Source organism: Ovis canadensis, chromosome 3 (genome assembly GCF_042477335.2).
Source record: "Ovis canadensis isolate MfBH-ARS-UI-01 breed Bighorn chromosome 3, ARS-UI_OviCan_v2, whole genome shotgun sequence".
Taxonomy (NCBI): Eukaryota; Metazoa; Chordata; class Mammalia; order Artiodactyla; family Bovidae; genus Ovis; species Ovis canadensis.
This window is the reverse complement of record NC_091247.1, coordinates 185,531,834-185,545,800: the sequence shown is the minus strand read 5'-3', so window position 1 is coordinate 185,545,800 and position 13,967 is coordinate 185,531,834. Positions and strand designations below refer to the sequence as shown.

Here is a 13,967-nt window from a genome sequence, read left to right as displayed (position 1 = left end):
TCTCCCAGTCTCAGTTTGAAGACCACTGAATCTAGCTCTGGCCCTCTGACCTCCAGCCCAGCACTATTACCCCCTTATCAGAGTTTTCTCCTGGTGAACACTAATGAACATCTCCTAAGCCCTTGCAGGCACCCAGGAATGTGCTCACTTTTTGATCAGAAACCACATCGTGGGAAACTCCTCATTTTGAAAGACCCAGATCAAACAACATTATAGGGTAAGCTTGTTCTGTTTCCCTGAGGCAGGGGGAGTTACATCTTCCTATAGGCTTCTAGAGCTGTTGGCACATTTACTAACCATATTAATAAGGATAATAGGAGTAATAATAGTAGTAAAAAGGTCTAAGTTACTGTTTATTGAGTGTGTCTATGAGCCAGGTGTCATGCTAAGTGCTTTACATGCATTATTTAATGCTCAAAAGAACCCCAGGGGGAGATACTATTATTATCCTCAGTTTACAGATTGTATCAGTGAGGAGTTGAGTTTGCACGCAGAAACCTGTCCATAGTGCTTTAAGTGAATGGAAACTTATTTTGCTCAAATAACAATGGGCTAGGGCTGCTATAGTGACACCATGGTACCATTCTTAGCATGTAGTTTTTGGTTTTTGTTACTGTGGACACCAGAGGGCTGTCATTTTGCCAGTCTGTGTTCCAGGAGGGAGGAAGGATAAATGACAAAAAAGCAAAAGGTGAAGGGCAAAGAGCCTTTCCCTCTTGTGGTTTTTATTAGCCCAGAAGGTATACTTCTTCCTTGTCTACATCTCTCTGACCAGAACTGTGTCAGGTGGCCACATTTACCTGCCAGGGAGCCTGAGAATTCTCTCTCCCTCTTTTTTTTTTCTGGCCTGCACTGGGTCTTTGTTGCTTCGCAATGGGCTTTCTCTCTAGTAGCAACAAACGTGGGACTACTCTTTATTGTAGTGGTTGGGCTTCTCATTGCAGGGGTTTCTCTTGTTTCGGAGCCTGGGCTCTAGGTGTTGGGCTTCAGTAGTTGCAGCATGTGGGCTCATTAGCTGTGGCTTGAGGGCTCTAGAGCTCTGGCTCAGTAGCTGTAGTATACAGGCTTAGTCGCTCCACAGCATGTGGGATCTTTCCGGACTGGGGATCGAACCTGTGTCTCCTGCACCAGCAGGTGGATTCTTAACCACTAAACCACCAGGGAAGCCCTTTTTTCTTTTTCTTTTAAGCTAGGCAGATTTCTGGCCTGAACAAAATTAAGGTTTTGCTAGTAAAGAATAAGAGGAGAATGGGTTGCTACCTATGCTTGTCACATAAATGAAAAAACTGGGCCTTAGAGATGCTAAGGATCTTTTTTGTCCAAGATCAGATAGATGGCCATGTCAGATTCAAACCCATGTCTGAGGCCAGAGTCCATGATCTTGACCACTATGAGAGGTTACTTCCTCAACGTGATGCATTGCAATTGCCTTTTTATTTGTTCATCCCTTCTTCCCTGGACTGTGAGCTACTTATTTGTTTTGGTATCCCAGACTCCTGCCCATAGTTTGTTGAATAGATAAATGAATAAGTGTTAGGACTTCAGTAGTTTATGCAGCTCAAAATTCTTCCTAGGGAAATATTTAAAAATTTTCCTTTTTCTATGTAATGGTTTGTAGCCACCTGTCCACCAACAGGTAGCTGCAGATGTGTATGAAAGTAATGATCCTGGTCTTTGTGCTGCCATGGGTGCATTTGGCCACTATTTATAGGCTTCTGTTCTCTCCCTCCCTAAATGCTTAATGTGTGTTTACAGAGCAGGGTCCAATTTCTCTTTATTTTGCCTGGTCATTCAAACATAACCATACCACATTGCTCTACTTCTTAGGGTCAGGCACACTACTGGAATAACAATAATTTGAGGCACAAATAGCCCTGATCCCAAATCTTATTTTTTTTCTGGGTCATGGAGCAGCCCAGGAAGGACCTAGCAGCATTTAGATTCCAGTGTTAAGGTGAGTTGAGAGGGGAAAAGAATTCTTAAGATGCCAGTCTAGAAAGTAAACTTTTTTTGGAAAATCAAACACTGATGTCCCTAGCTTTTTTTTTTTTTTTTTAAGCCATTGTTGTTTCATAGGCTATCAGAAAACATCCTGGTTTTACTTTAAATTCGGAACACTTGGTTGGACAGGATGAAGCTCCATCTGCTGCGGAGTTGCCTAACTCAGCTCAAGAATAAGCTTGCAGGCACTTGGATTCCCAACACAGTGGCCCAATTAGCAGTATGAAGAGATGCCTAGACTCCTCTCTCCAACCCCAGGGGTCCCTGCCAGTAGCTTACTGTCACAAAACGAATTATATGATAAATATTTGCCACTTATTAAACAGTTACTATCTGTTGAGTGCTATGCTAGGTGCTTTATTTTGTCTCGTTTAATCCTTAGAACAACACTGTCACTATTATTGTCACCTACAAATAAGGAACTGAAGGCTTGGTGAAAAGACGCAATTTGCCCAACAGTCACTGTACAAAAGGTTGATTTGAGGAGTCTGGTCTGCCCATTTTAATCTCTAACAGCCTCACAAAGTCACCTTAAGAATTAAAAAAACCCAGTGATGGGACTTTCCTTGCAGTCCAGTGGTTAAGACTCCACACTTCCACTGCAAGGTGCATGGGTTTGATCCCTGGTTGGGAACCAAGAGCCCACATACCTTGCAATGCAGCCAAGACAAAAATAAGACAAAAGTTAAAAAAACAATGGTAGTGATGGCGGTAGTGGTAAAGAACTTACCTGCCAATGCAGGAAACATAAGTGATATGGACTTGATCCCTAGGTCAAGAAGATACCTTGGAGGAGGGCATGGGAACCCACTTCTGTATTCTTGCTTGGAGACTCCCACAGACAGAGGAGTCTGAGGGGCTACAGTTCATAGGGTTGCAAAGAGTTGGACACCACTGAAGCGACTTAGCATGCACACAGTGGTAGTGATACTGATATATTCTTACTATTTATTGAGTGCTTCTCTTAGGTCCATCTGTTCAAAGTTCTTAATGTGTGATAATGATAACTCATTTAAACCCTCACAATAATCCTTTTAGGAAGGTCTTAAGTTTTCAGATGAAGACATAGAAAGGCTAAGTAGCTTTTACAAAGTACCATGACTTGTGAGTGGCAGAGCTAAAACTTGACTATTTTTATTGGTCTATAACACAGCCTAGTTAAAACAATGTGCCTTCTATGAAAATTCAGCTTCAAGATAAGGCCACCAGTCCTCCCTGCAACCAGACTGCTGGTTCTAATTCCCTTCAGTTTAAAAATTCTTAAGTCATCGCTGGTTCTGCATCACATGGGCAGTAGGTAGTAAAGATTGGATTCAAAGCTGGGTTGGTTTCTGACTTCAAAGAAGGAATCTTTATCATTGCACTGTTCCAGCACTAACTTTTAACTTGGGTTAAACCCCAGTACAAAGGACAAGTCATAGACCTATCTGAAAAGCACTTAGAAATCATCTAACCTGGGGTTTCTCAACGTTAGCACTACTGACATTTTGGGCTGGATAACTTGTGGGGACTGTCTTGTTCATTGCTGGATGTTGAACAATCCTCCTGGTCTTTATCCACCAGCAGCACTCCCACCTCCACCCCACCCTAGGTGTAACAACCAAAAATATATTCAGATGTTGACAAATGTCCGAGGAGAGTGGGAAAGGGGCAAAATCGTCCCTGGTTTCAAACCACTGATCTGAACTTGCTTCCTCAAAGTGACAAGCAACTGGCTTAAGCTAGTCAGCAGAATCCATGTTGTTCATGCAACATCACTGTGTCCCTATAACATACAGGGCACAACATGAAACCTGAGGAAATTAGATGCTATCTTAGTCCTTACAGTCTGGTAGGAGAGAAAAGCTATTGCACAAATAGCTCTAATTGTACGAAGCTGATAAGGAAGAAAGTGTTAGGCAGCAAGGTCCAGAGAAAAAGAATATGATCTGGTTTCCTGAGATCTGGATCTGCCAGTTTTTATCTGAGGAACTTAACCAAGGTTCAGTTTCACCATCAATGAAACAGAGCTCATATATACTCTGCTTATACCACCCGGTCCAAAACGGGTCTGTGAATTCATTGTGCAAACTGTGACGCTCTTACAGACATCAGGTATTAGTAAGATGACCAGAAATGTGATAAAAATTATGATTAAAGGCTTTTAGGACTGGGGAGAGCCCTATAGCGGTGGCCTCATTCCTAGACCTTCCAACTCGAGAGCCCCATTCTTTTGCGGAGAGGGACCAAGTAAAGAGCTCCTTCTCTCAGAGCACCTCTTCCCTTGCCTGGAACCGACCCTGTCAGATGGGCGAATTTGCGTTGCAACTCCGAACAGTGAGTCCCGCCAGAGGGAGTTGCTACGCTGCCCTCCGGCCACTCAAGCTCCGCCCGTTCTAGGCTGTGGCCCCGCCCTCAGGGAACAGACTCCGCCCCTGGAACTCCAGAGGCGCGGTGCCTCCAGGACAATCCCTCTCTCAAGCCGGAGTTTCCCGAACTCCCTCGATCTCCACCCGGCCTTTCTCGGTCTCCGGGAGCGGAGGCGGCGGAGATTGCCGAGGGGGCTGGCCCCGCCCCCTCCGCGGGCTCGGCCACCACCGTCCCCTCTCCCCCGCCGCCCTCCCGCGCGGGCTGGAGTCCCAGATCCCGGGCCCTCCCTCCTCCTTTCTCTCTCCCCGCCTTCCCGATGCTGCCACAGTGGCGGGTCGGAGGATCTCGGCCAGTCAGCTCGTTCCGGCCTCGAGCCCCTCCTCCCCCCAAATAAACACCCCTCCCCAAGCCTCAGGAGCCCGGACCGCCCCCTTCCTCCCTCTGCCCGGCGTGTGGCGAGGGCCAGTGTAAGGGAGTGAGCGCGGGCCGGCGGACTAGCTTCGTGAGTGAGCGAGGCGGGGCGCGCGGCGGGCCGGGCCGGGGGTCGCGTGTGCGCGTGGGGGCGCGAGCGAGTGCCCGTCGCGACCCGCCGGCGGCCCCGAGCCGGGGAGGCGGCCAGCGAGAGACCAGGGGCTACCGCCCGCCGCCGCCGAGGAGGGCAGCGGGCCCGCGCGCGCGCGCGCACGTACGCACGCACGCGGGGGCGGGTGCAGGCGCGCGCCCGCCTGTCGCGACAGTCGGGGCCGAGGCCCAGGAGGAGGTGGCCTGTCGCGGGTCGCCCGGCTCCCGGAGGCGAGGGGGCCTCGGGCGGATGGCGGAAGGCGCCCAGCCGCAGCAGCCGCCTCAGCTTGGGCCCGGCGCCGCTGCCCGGGGGATGAAGCGGGAGTCAGAGCTGGAGCTGCCGGTGCCCGGAGGGGGAGGAGACGGAGCCGAGCCCGGCCTGAGCAAGCGGCCGCGTACGGAGGAGGCGGCGGCCGACGGCAGCGGGATGCAGGTGACCGCGCGGGGCAGGCGCCCCGTTACCGTGGCGGGGTGGGGCGGGGGGCGCGGAGGGAGCAGCGCGGGGCTGCGGGGCTTAGAGGGCGGAGGGCTGCCTGGGGTCCCGGCTTGGAGGTGGGAGGGGGCCGGTCGGGGCCTGCGTGGAAGGTGGGGCGAGCCCCGACTTGGAAGCTAAGGGTGCAGGAGGAGCCTGGTGTGCCCTGGAGGGTCCTGATCTCTGAGGGGACGAGGGGGCACGTAGCACGAATAGGTGTTGAGAGGAAATCGAACGTGCTTGAGATGGATTCCATTTCTTTACACCCTTCTTTAGTTCCTTGGCGGGGAGTGGAAGCCGAAAGATCCTGGTCCGTTGCCCGGAGAGCTGGGGACCGAATCGAAGACTGGGGGTGGGGGGTAGGGGTGGGGGACAGTGGTGGGACACCTTCCCAAAAGAGGGAGTACTGTTTTGAGCAGCCCTGGACACACAGCTGGGATGGAGAACGGGATCGGCATAGAAGGGAGGAGTGAAAAGCGAGAAAACTCCTCGAGAGCCCAAAGGGGATGTGGCTTAGGTTGTGGGTTAAATCAGTTACACGAGGATTATGAGAAGTACGAGGAGTTGGGTAGCGTTGTGGCTACACCGTGGTGCTCAAGCTCATTAACTTCGTGGAGCATCTGGTGAGTCTGGAGACACAGGACCTGGCCAGTTGTATCTTAGGACGCTGACTAGATCTTTATTGTCCTGGAATATAAAAGAAAATTTATAGGACTGTTAGAAGATTGGATTCTGAATTGTGGACTTACGGAGAAGCTGGTTGGTTTGGAAAGGGACTGGCAAATGTAGTGACCCTGTCAGTTGACTTCGTAGTTGGGGAAGAGCGTGAAGCCTTCCTTGATTTGATTTTAGATTTGGTCTCTGTTCAGAACATACTTGCTGTGAAATAGCGGGTTTACTTACCTACCAGCAATCTGCCCAATTCTCTTAGCATCATAGAATGTTAGAGAAGCAACCAGAGATAACATCTTTGACTGGAGTTCTTAACTTGGAAAGACTTGGAAGATTCTTCTGCGGAATAGTTTACAGGTACTCTCTGGTGAGAGAAAGTCAATAGTTTTCATCTCTTTTATTCGAGTCCCAAAATGTTTCAACCTCATTAGGTAGATGAGGAATCAAAAACTCTGGAGCAGACTAGTGACTTGCCTAGGGCCACCCAGTTAGCTGGTAGAGCTAGAAGCCTGGTCTTCTAATTCCTATTCCTGGGCTCTCTCCATTACAGCACTCTTGGAAATCTCTGCAGTGCTAAAAGACTTCCTGTGCTCTGCTCTCGCTGCTTTTCAAGGCTCTGTCTGACTTCCTGTGTTAGAGACGGAGCTGTATTTAAGCCTGGCGTGTTTGCTCTGTGCTTCTTGGTCTCCCTTGCAGAGGCCACTCTATTACTTGTGTTGACTTGGGTAAAGTGACCCTCCTGGTGTTTATTTTTGAATTCTTTTGTTTCACTTGCCTGCTTTTGTTCTCCATTTGAACTCCCTCAGGCAGGGTGCTTGTGCGAAGTACACACCCCGGGCCTTGGAAAAAATATAGAGGAATATGGGGACACTTCAGGTGAGCTGGGTTGACACTGGAAGACGAGAGAAGATTGGGTGTGGGTGCTGGTGAGCGCATCCGCTTGGTGTGTGCATATATCTGTGTCCATTTATTGTTGCTGTCAATCACAGTTAATAGTGAGTCTCCTACTGCCTTCCCCCTCTTTCCTCCTGGGGCCCATTATTTGCTGGTTGCCTTCAAATTGGCTGAGAGCAGTATTTGGAAATGGAGCAGTGTGTAGAGACTTTGGAGTATGCAGAGGAAGCAGTGGGTTAGGTCCTCTGGGTACCGATGGGCACCTTAGAACTATCCCACAGAGAATGCTTTTTTCACTCTGTGGATCTTTATTTTTCACCTTATAGGTTCTCTTTTTTTGTAGTTCCAGTACACCATGTCACACAGGTATTCACGTCCTCATTGACTTAGCCCCCAGCCCGCAACAGTCTGCATGGTTCTGGGAAAATCCCTTCTTTGGGGGCCTCTATTACCATAGTTGTAAAATACAGTGTTTGTAAAGGATGATTTATAAGTTACCTCTAAAAAGATACAGAAAGTTCCATGACTTTAAAGAACTTGGTGTCTGCAATCTAGGGAGGGAGCCAGAATGGGTGAAAAGTTGGAAAAAAAAAAAAAGTGCGTGTATGTATATGTGTCATATATATGTATGTAGGTGTATTATGTGTATATATATGAATTTTTTGGTAAGTTCCAGAGGAACAAGAGTAGGGATACCAAAAGGTAGATCCTTGTCACAAGGCTTTGCAAACTTTAAAACCAAAGTATGCTGAGGATTTGTGCCATTGGAGCCAGAAGCAAAAGATGGTGGTTCTTGCTGAAATGGTCAAGGAAGACTTCATGGAGAAGTTGAAATTTGAGGTTTAATCAGGAGTAAAGGAAAAGTAATGTTCATGAAAAGATGAAATTTGAACCTAGGTCACCTACATTTGTAGGACCTTCCTATCATTCTGATAATTATGATAGGATATTTAATATTCATTTAACTGATGTTAATTGAGCAGCTGCTAAGTGCCAGGCCCTGTTTTAGAGCCTAGGAAATATAGTAGTAAACAAAATAAAGACTCCGCTCTCATGGAACTAAGATTCTAATTGAGAGAGACAGACAATAAAGAAATCAACTATTATTAGGGGGTTTTAAGTGTTAAGAAGAAAAATAAAGCACGGAAAGGGGTAAGAGTGGTGAAGAGGATGGTTAGGGAAGGCCTCTGTGATAGGTGACCTTTGGGTGACCTGAGGGAATTTGAGGGAATGGGGTTCAGACAGAGGAACTGTGGGTGCAGAGGCATTGAGAGATAAATACACTTGATGTGTTTGAGAACAAGAGACCAGTGGAGCTGGAGGAGAATGTAAAGGGGCGAAGCAGTTTTAGGAAGTGATATCAGTGGTGTAGACATGTCTATCAGTTCAGTTCAGTCGCTCAGTCGTGCCCGACTCTTTGTGACCCCATGAATCGCAGCACGCCAGGCCTCCCTGTCCATCATCAACTCCCGGAGTTCACTCAGACTCACGTCCATCGAGTCAGTGATGCCATCCAGCCATTTCATCCTCTGTCGTCCCCTTCTCCTGCCCCCAATCCCTCCCAGCATCAGAGTCTTTTCCAGTGAGTCAACTCTTCGCATGAGGTGGCCAAAGTACTGAGTTTCAGTTTTAGCATCATTCCTTCCAAAGAAATCCCAGGGCTGATCTCCCTCGGAATGGACTGGTTGGATCTCCTTGCAGTCCAAGGGACTCTCAAGAGTCTTCTCCAACAACACAGTTCAAAAGCATCAATTCTTCGGTGCTCAGCCTTCTTCACAGTCCACCTCTCACATCCATACATGACCACAAGAAAAACCATAGCCTTAAGTAGACGGACCTTAGTCGGCAAAGTAATGTCTCTGCTTTTGAATATGCTATCTAGGTTGGTCATAACTTTTCTTCCAAGGAGTAAGCGTCTTTTAATTTCATGGCTGCAGTCACCATCTGCAGTGATTTTGGAGCCCCCAAAAATAAAGTCTGACACTGTTTCCACCGTTTCCCCATCTATTTGCCATGAAGTGATGGGACCGGATGCCATGATCTTCGTTTTCTGAATGTTGAGCTTTAAGCCAACTTTTTCACTCTCCTCTTTAACTTTCATCAAGAGGCTTTTTAGTTCCTTTTCACTTTCTGCCATAAGAGTGGTGTCATCTGCATACCTGAGGTTATTGATATTTCTCCCGGCAATCTTGATTCCAGCTTGTATTTCTTCCAGTCCAGCGTTTCTCATGATGTACTCTGCATATAAGTTAAATAAGCAGAGTGACAATATACAGCCTTAATGTACTCCTTTTCCTATTTGGAACCAGTCTGTTGTTCCATGTCCAGTTCTAACTGTTGCTTCCTGACCTGTATATAGGTTTTTCAAGAGGCAGGTCAGGTGGTCTGGTATTCTCATCTCTTTCAGAATTTTCCACTGTTTCTTGTGATCCACACAGTCAAAGGCTTTGGCTTAGTCAATAAAGCAGAAATAGATGTTTTTCTGGAACTCTCTTGCTTTTTCGATGATCCAGCGGACGTTGGCCATTTGATCTCTGGTTCCTCTGCCTTTTCTAAAACCGGCTTGAACATCAGGAAGTTCACAGTTCACGTATTGCTGAAGCCTGGCTTGGAGAATTTTGAGCATTACTTTACTAGCATGTGAGATGAGTGCAGTTGGGCGGTAGTTTGAGCATTCTTTGGCATTGCCTTTCTTTGGGATTGGAATGAAAACTGACCTTTTCCAGTCCTGTGGCCACTGCTGAGTTTTCCAAATGTGCTGGCATACTGAGTGCAGCACTTTCACAGCATCATCTTTCAGGATAGGTTCATGTAAATAGACATTTAAAAATTCTAGAGTAGCTTGCTTTTTGGTATACGGATTTGTCTTGAAGCACTTGTTTTTTTCCTTATATCTTAGCACAAATGGCATTTCTTTGAGATTATAGCTCCTTTTGGAAGCCTTCCCTCCTGACAGCTTAATTCACACCAGTTAGACCCACCTCTTGGCTCCTGTTGTATCGGTGGTTAGTTATGCATCATCTTGTATTGTCTTCTCATTGTTTTATTCCTGTTTCCTTAGTGATACTGTAAGCTTCTAGAAGCCAAGAACTATATTTTCTTTGTGTTTATCCTTTATAATACCTCACAGTTTTGAGTACGTAGTAAGTGCTCAATGCCTGTTAAACTGAAGTTAAAATTTTGCCTTTTTAAAATAATTAAGGGATAGAAAAAAATGCCATGAAATTTAGGGGTGAGAGTACTTTCAGGAAATATCCTAACCTTTTGAGTGTCAAAGGATTAACCCATTTTTAGACGGAAGTCATTTGCTGGGGTTAATGTCCCAAGACTGCAGACTAAATGGAGCTATAGCTCTAAGCTGCAGATTCCAAGGCTGAACCCTGATGAGTTATAGCCACTAAGCTTTTGGGGATAAATCATTACTTCCTAAAATGGATCACTGGGGACATGAGAGAGTCTGTGGTGCTTATGTTATAATCCTTGTGCTAAGAAGGACCCCTGGGGCGGGGGGGAAGAGGAAGGGTCGCTCCTTTCTAGGCCAGTATCCAGAAGCTTTATGTGGGTGGCAGAGGAGTCGGCATAGCCCTAGAAACAGTTTAGAGTTTCCTACCCTCAACTGCAGAGTAGGAGGGAAGAGACAAATTCCACTTGAAAACTGAAACACAGCTTGAGAAATGCAGTGAGTTGTTAAAGAGGGTATTTGGAAATACTGTACTCTAACCTGGTAGGAAGTTAAGTGAGTTATTAGAGATTTGTTTCACTTTAAGCAAGTCTGATATGTGTGAAAAACTCGGGCCTTATGAAACATACCAGGGAATGAATTCTTTTGGTCAGCTTCTCTAGTGAATACAAACAATTTGATGAGCAGAAATTCAGATTTTTGTGCAGCTTTCTAGGAACTTAGAAAGTTCACCTTCATAAAGCAAGGTGCACCTTAATTATTATTTATAGCTTTCAGCAACATTCTTTATGGTAGTGAAATGTCAGAATGTGGTTATTACACGGCTAACTGACTGCTTCTGGCCGTAGAATCGTAAGTCTAGCATAGCTAAGTGAGTTCAGAAGTTGTTCATGTTGGTGTTTGATTCTAGTAGTAGGAGGACTCTCTGGTCTAGGGAAGGGTTTGCAGGTAGCCTGTAATTGCTTTGTAGACACTATATTTCTTTTTATCTTCCCATTTGCTTGTTTCTGGGTTTCTCTCCTCCTAGGTGGAAGTCTCTTTGGACTTTGAGTGTATGGTGCTGAAACTGAATATGGGTGCTGCCGTTTGAGTGGAGTTACTAATATGCTTTCTTTCCAAGGGATTTGGTGAACAATCTCTCACTAAATTACTGAATTTTTCATTTCTGCATGTCTTGGTCTGCTCAGGTGGACTGTAGACTGGGTGGCTTAAACACCAATTTGTTTCTCACAGTTCTTGGGGCTGGGGTCCAAGATGAAGGTGCTGGCAGATTTGGTGTCTGATGAGGGCTCTCTTCCTGGCTTACAGACAGCTGCCTTCTTGCTGTGTGCTCACGTGGGCTTTTCTCCATGTATGCTAGTGGACACAGAGAGAGAGAGAGAATCTCCTTTTCATAAGGGCTCCCCCATCAAGGGATGCAGTGGTGGTGGTGGGATCCTCCCCTTATGACCTAATCGCCTCCCAGTGGCCCCTCCTCCAATTACCATCAAATTGTGGGCTTGGGCTTCAACATATTAGTTTGCGATGGGGTGGGGGGAGAGGACACAGACATTCAGCCCATAATACAGCCCATAATTTACCACCAGAGTGGTAAATATTGTAGTTGGAGAAACTGAGATAGCACAGTCATGTAAAAATGACTAATTTTTTTCCCCCAGACCCACAAGGCAGCTTGTGAGTATATAGCTGGGAATGTCTGAGAGGCAGAAAAATCTGAATTCAAAATAGAGTTATTCTGCAGGGTGACTCAAGAGGTTATCCTGAGTTGAATTTGTCTCCTAACTTCCTCTCCCATTTTTCTAGTCACTGTCATTTTTTTTTTTCCCTATCACACTGATATGTGAACATCACAGAAGCTAGCTAGAGATTTAACTTTCATTTTGATATAAAGCAGACTGGTGCAGACAGGCCTCAAGATTACAGGGCTGAGAAAGAAATTCAGTGTACTGCTTGGTGTAAACAAGAATGTTGCTAGTGAATCTCTGGTTTGACATCTCTCAGGCCATCAGTTTGGTATCAGGCTTTAATAATTTGTGGAAACAATGTGTGCTGTGCTTAGTCACTCAGTCGTGTCCAACTCATTGCGACCCTTTGGACTGCAGCCCGCCAGGCTCCTGTGTCCATGGGGTTCTCCAGGCAAGAATACTGGAGTGAGTTGCCATGCCTTCCTCCAGGAGCTCTTCCCAACCCACGTCTCCTGCATTGCAGGCAGATTCTTTATCACCTGAGCCACCAGGGAAGCCCAAGAATACTGAAGTGGGTAGCCTACCCCTTCTGACCCAGGAATCGAACCTGGATCTCCTGCATTGCGGGTGGGTTCTTTACCAGCTGAGCTACCAGGGAAGACCCAATAAAGCTGGTCATTTTAGTGAGTGGACTTGTTTGAATTGTGTTTTGATACACATTTGTAAAGCTTAGTGCACATCTTTTTTTCTGGGGCTAATGTACCCTTCCTTTAAAGATAGGAGGGAAGAGCCCTCGAGATGATGGAGAGGAAACAGCAGTAACTGGAGCGTGAGCAGACAGATGGAGGCGGGATGACGAGTGTGTGTGGTGTTTAGGTGGCCCCTGCGAGTATCCAGTTTCCTATTCCTTGCCCCTCCAGCCCCAGTGCAAGCAGGCAGCTTACATGGCTAAGGTTTCATTATCTAATCCATCATAGATCGGCTTGAATAAACCCATTGGCTGGCACTGATCTAGTTAGGAGGGTAGTGCAAAGCTGCTTGAGCCAGGATTGGGGCAAATCGGATCAGAACTGCCTTGTGAATCCCGGACATATTTCTGTAATTTGGGTGGTAAAGCGGTTTGGGAAATCACTTAGGAGCCAGACCTCACCATCAGCCTGGAGTGTTTCCACATGTTGTCCTGGGGACCCTGAGGGGAAGTAGATGGAGGATTTGACACATTTCTCTGGAGTATAGTCAGGTTGCTTTGATTATTTGAGTCTGAACATTTTTTGGTCACTTATGCTAAGGAGTGACATTTTGGGAACATTTGGAGATTCCAGTTGTGATCACTCAGTTGTGTCTTTTCTGAGTGATCCCTTCATCTGAGACTGTATTATGTGTGTTGCCTCTCAATTTTTAAAGGGAAGATGTTGTTACCATTATTACCAACTTTGATATATCATTATGTTTGTTATCCATACATACTTGAAGTATGGTATAGTGCAGGAAACACTGTTTAGAATTTCTCACATTGGGGTTTGAATCCTGGTTCTTCCCATTGCCAGCCAACTGAAATGACCTTTGGTAGGATATTTAGCATCTGAGCTCCTGTTTACACATCTGTGAACTGGAGGAATTACTGCATCCTCTCATGAGCTGCTGTAATCACAGACTGAGATTATTTAAAGTTCCCATCATGGAACCCAGCAGTAAATGTTTATTTCTTGCCTCCTTTATAACCTGCTACACAGTATTCCACAAGTTCCTGCTCATTGCTCCATCAGCATGGAGTGGTTAATTTGCTTCTGATTGATTAAGAGACAGAGTTGGGAGCTACCTCAGATGAGCAGTGTACTAAACTGGGAAATATAACTGGTTTGACGTGGGTGAAGAGGTATATGGACCTGGTCGTGGTGGTCCCTCCAGTGAGAGGAAGAGGAGACATTCACTTCCTTGCTAAGGACTAAGAGGGCTCCTGCATGGGGCGTGTGGACATTTCAGGAATCTATGGGATCTTTCCTGGGAGTGTGGATGACAGAGGCACTGGCTGTTTTGATGGCACATGGGATGCAGGAATGAAAATGTCGTTTGTGTTCCAGATTTTATAAGGTTTGTTGGTTAAATGTATTGCATTTTGTTTTCATTTTTGTTTGTGGAAATTGAGCTGGGA

General features: G+C 46.4%; 1 protein-coding gene across 23 annotated transcripts in view; it reads left to right on the top strand.

Annotated features, from left to right (window-relative positions):
• The first annotated feature begins 4,654 nt into the window (after positions 1-4,654).
• Positions 4,655-13,967, top strand: part of RBFOX2 (RNA binding fox-1 homolog 2) — a 293,204-nt gene continuing 283,891 nt past the window's right edge. For 6 of the 23 annotated variants that reach the window (XR_011255293.1, XR_011255289.1, XM_069581108.1 and 3 more), the window contains exon 1: positions 4,785-5,344. Coding sequence is in view for 17 of the 23 variants with exons in the window: in XM_069581108.1 (XP_069437209.1) it covers positions 5,162-5,344 (183 nt within the window). In the remaining 6 variants the exon portion in view is untranslated. Of the gene's footprint in view, positions 5,345-13,967 lie in introns of all 23 variants that reach the window. The other 17 variants (XR_011255294.1, XR_011255291.1, XM_069581109.1 and 14 more) reach the window with 12 other exon arrangements.